General features: G+C 50.5%; 1 protein-coding gene across 1 annotated transcript; it reads right to left on the reverse strand.

Annotated features, from left to right (window-relative positions):
• Positions 1-551: 551 nt before the first annotated feature.
• OTOL1 (otolin 1) lies at positions 552-3862 on the reverse strand. Its single transcript, XM_032446727.2, has 4 exons — positions 3514-3862; positions 2366-2455; positions 1909-1980; positions 552-1794 (listed from the first exon to the last, which is right to left on the reverse strand). The coding sequence occupies exons 1-4, from the start codon at positions 3860-3862 to the stop codon at positions 899-901; spliced, it is 1407 nt and encodes a 468-aa protein (XP_032302618.2). The 3' UTR covers positions 552-898.
• Positions 3863-4106: the final 244 nt, after the last annotated feature.

Genomic DNA, 4106 nt, shown 5'->3' on the forward strand with positions numbered 1-4106 from the left:
CGAATGCTAATTATGGGACTCCAGCTTTATTTCTAACCAAATAAAAAGTGATCAGAACAATTTTGTGTGCCATATTTAACACCCCAAACATGCTGCAAAGCTCTGGCCATGTGCCTGTAAAAGCTGCCTCTCAGTTCCTCTTGCAGTGCTCCCAGCAGCCCAGGGCTGTTCCAGCAGCACCAGTAGAATCACCAGTGGCTCAGCAGTGAGGCCTTCAGAGCAGACTAATGGCAAGCACCAAGCATCTCCTCTGCTTACTTTTCAAAGTTAAGAGCATGTTTTTTCTCCAGGAGGCATTTTACACAGATCAAACAGACTCAGTGCTCTCCTAGATAAACTTTTATATCATTCACAACCAAGTCTAAAGTACTACATAATACTGATTCATGGATATAATACCGTTACATCTTTACACGTGATTTGAAGAAACTCAGTGCTCATGTTTGTTTTGGATTTGGCTCTATGGATCAAACTCTACAGCTTTTAGCACATCCACGACCTTCCAGTGGTTACCAGTACTGATGTCCAGAGGAGTTTTGAACTTGCAAGGATTGCTGGAGCTGGCTTTATTAAAATTTCAATTGGATAATGAGCTTCATCATGTAATTTGATGATGATCACAAGCATCAAGTCCATGATGCAAAGCCCTTTGGGTTCTGTGTTAGTCCTGCTGGTGCTTGGGCAACACTTTCTCTCAGCTGTCACCACCTGCACAAAGGATGTGCTGCTTCTTGGGGCCTCTAGTTAAAATGAATCACTGTTTGACAAGTATATCTTTGTTATAAGATCACAAAACCTAGGAATTACAACAATACACCACCGCATTGACAAGCCAATGCTTGTATCTCAAGGGTGGAGAGAAAGGGACATTCCTCACTAATAGCTTTATCCTTTGTATCTATAGCAGGACCTCAAAAACATCTGGGTACAGAAGAAACCCTGTGAAGATGCTGTCATCCTCAGAGCTGACGTAGACCCCATTCCAGTCCTTTGCCACCTCCAGCCACACCTGGTCACCCGCACTCAGCTTGAGAATGGTCAGAAAGGAGGCTTGGTCAATCTCCTGCCCATAAAGCGTCTCACGGACCTTGGCCACCTTCCTGCTGCGGGCCACCAGGCTGACACGGGCCGGTCGCCCTCTCACCGTCAGGTGGTAGGCAAAGACGTAGGCCCCGGGCACGCTGCAGTTGAATTTCCCAGTGGCAGGGTTGTAGTCGTCCTGGTCGTTGTACAAAATCTTGTCGAATCGAATGGGGACGTTGGGCGGAGGGAAGGGCTTGGACAGCCCCGCGCTGAAGGCCGATCTCAGGAGCTTGGCAGCATCCCCACGGGCACCCTTGGCCCCACGGGCTCCTTTCCTCCCCGGTGCCCCTCGCCCCCCCTTGCTGCCTGCCACCCCCTTGGGCCCAGACGGTCCTGTCACACCAGCTGGGCCCAGATCCCCTTTGTCACCCTTACTTCCTTGCTCACCCTTTTCCCCCTGCTTTCCCTCAGCCCCCTGAATGCCCTCATCCCCCATCTCTCCTTTGCTGCCTTTTTCTCCCTTTGTCCCACCTTCCCCTCTTTCCCCCTTTGGACCTCTCCCCCCCGGCTCCCCGCAATACCCTTTGTCCCCAGTGTCCCCCTTTTCCCCTTTGTCACCCTGTTCGCCATCCACCCCCGGGTCTCCAACATCCCCTCTGTCTCCCTTGTCCCCTTTGGTGCCATTCTCACAGGTGTCCCCTTTGGATCCCTTTTGTCCCTTCAGCCCAGGGAAGCCGTAGTTGCCCTTATTGCCTTTTACTCCAGCTTCACCTAAGACAATGTTGGGGAAGAAAAAAGGTTCAAGGCATTAGTACTGGAGTGTTTGGAGATGGAGAGGCATCATCAGCAAAAGGAAAGTCCAACACACTATTCCTTGTTACTTACCTTGCAACCCAGGCTTGCCTGGATAACCAGGGCTCCCACTTGCTCCTCGCTCTCCTTGCTCCCCTTTGCCTCCTAGGACATTTTACCATGAATATGTCATTAGTGATACCGTCTGTAGCACAGAAATCATCATACAGAAAGGGACTGGTACCATTTTGCACATTCCTCAGCACATTGTGCTGTCTGTGTGCTTGTTTCCAATAATCACCTTCAGAGACTTCAGCTGCATCTCACAGCACTCAGCCCCAGTGCACAGACAGCTCCATCTCACCCTAAAGTTGAATTTCTGCCCCTAATCTGCACCTCCCTGGGAAGTTATTGCTGCTGGGTGCTGCAAGATGGAGAAGACACCTCTGCACTTCTCATGTCAGGATTGCCAAGCAATTTTCCTGCAATGCTGTGGTATCCAATGAGGACAACAGTACTTGTTTCCCAATGAGAAGTTAGCCTGATTTACCTCTTTCTCCTTTAAAACCTTTTGGACCCTGAGGTCCCGGAGCTCCTGGCAGACCTTGCAGACCGACATCTCCCTTCTCCCCCTTAGGTCCTGTAATGTAATCACATCAACAAAACTATCTTAGTAACTCAAAGGTTTAACTATATAGAGAATATTCAAGATAACAGCTAAGCAGCATGCCATCAAGAGATGGATCAAAGGAAGCTCCATTTCCATCCCCCACCCCCCTTGTGAGAGCTGGGTATCTTATTTGCTGCCATACAGCCATGCAAATCGAATAACATGAGCAGATTTCACCTGAACCTGCTCCTTGTGTGCTGCAGGCACCACAGCTGAAATCTTGCAGGAACAAAATGGTGTGGGGGTGGTGGGCAGTGGGGCCTTACCTGGGGGTACGGGAATGCCCTGGTCAGGCACACAGCTCCCCAGCCTTTGCTTTCACTGCTGCAATCCCCAAATCTTACCGCTTTGCATTTTGCTCTTGGTTATCACTTGACATTTTTTAAAACCAACTTTCAGCTGCCTCAGAGCCGCAGGGGCTCAGGCATTCATAAAACATCAGAAGTAATCTGCTTTTAATATTTGAGTGCATCTAAGGAGCTCCCCTAGCTTCGTAATTGCCCCTCTCTTTAAAAAGAATTAAATCTGCAAATACAGAAGTAGGATCCGGCGGGCGGCTGCACGCTGCACAAGCAGCAGGTGGGAAGGCGTGCACCAGTCATCTCCTTCTTTTGCAGATTTTCATCCACCTGGGGATGCAAGGCTGGGGGCAGCCTCCAGCAGCTCCAACTGTCGCAACACAACCTGCCTGGGATGAGAACTTCTCCCATCCACACCACGAGCACAAAGCTTTCCACAGCCTCCCGAGTTACGGGAGGTGAAAAATCCCTTGAGTGTGTTGTATTAAAAATTATTTTGTCATTTTTACCACCCTCCCTTGGCTGAATAGTTTCTGGCTCCAATATAGGCGCTATCAAAGCAAGCATTTGCAGACTAATGCACTATTCATTATAACTGCATTAGACTTCAGCGCTCCACAGCTATGCATTTCAGCAGCAGAATAAAAGAGACAAAATCCTGTGAAACAGTGAGATAGGCTGTGCAGAGCCACCTGGTGCAAGAGCAAATAACTCTGTTCTGATTTGCACCTGGAGGGCCGGGCTCCCCTGGCAGCCCCCGGGGCGCAGCGGCTGGGGGACAGCAGTCACAGCAGTTGAAGAAGAAGTCGGCAGCATCCAGTGTGTCATTCTCGAATGGGAAGAGTGTGGTGGCCACTTGCAATGCAGGGCTGGAGGAGGGCAGCTGGGCTCTGCCCGGGGCTGCAGGGACGGGGCTTTTCATGGCACTGGGGGTGAAGGAGGGCACGGTGGTATCTGGCAGCTGGAGTGGCTTTGGCTTGGTGAGCATCACCACCGGGGTCACCTTCGGGGCTGCCTGCACAGCCACCAGCAGCAGCAGCAACACGGATGCTGAGATGGCCACCGTTGGGTCCTGCATGGCAGCTGTAGGGAGAGGTGGATACAATCACCGGGCATCCCACCATCTCTTCTCTTGCACTTTCCATCCCTTTCAATACGCTTTTTATTCTTTTGACCCAAACCATCACCCGCTTCTCTTTCATCATGACAAACACTGCCCTCTCCCACCACAGCCAAATTGCTCACGAGACATAAGAGCAATAGCAGCTCCATCCATGGGGACATCTGCCTGATAGGCAACACCACAAAGCCTCTCTTTTTAT

This window comes from Coturnix japonica, chromosome 12 (genome assembly GCF_054131305.1).
Source record: "Coturnix japonica strain WE chromosome 12, WE-NBRP24, whole genome shotgun sequence".
Lineage (NCBI taxonomy): Eukaryota > Metazoa > Chordata > Aves > Galliformes > Phasianidae > Coturnix > Coturnix japonica.

Excerpts from the sequence above, each read along its gene's own strand:
- OTOL1 (XM_032446727.2), bottom strand. The coding sequence starts at position 3,862 with ATGCAGGACCCAACGGTGGCCATCTCAGCATCCGTGTTGCTGCTGCTG. Across the intron at positions 2,456-3,513 it reads AGGGGAGCCCGGCCCTCCAG|GACCTAAGGGGGAGAAGGGA; the intron begins GTGCAAATCAGA and ends ATTACATTACAG. Across the intron at positions 1,981-2,365 it reads AGGTTTTAAAGGAGAAAGAG|GAGGCAAAGGGGAGCAAGGA; the intron begins GTAAATCAGGCT and ends AAAATGTCCTAG.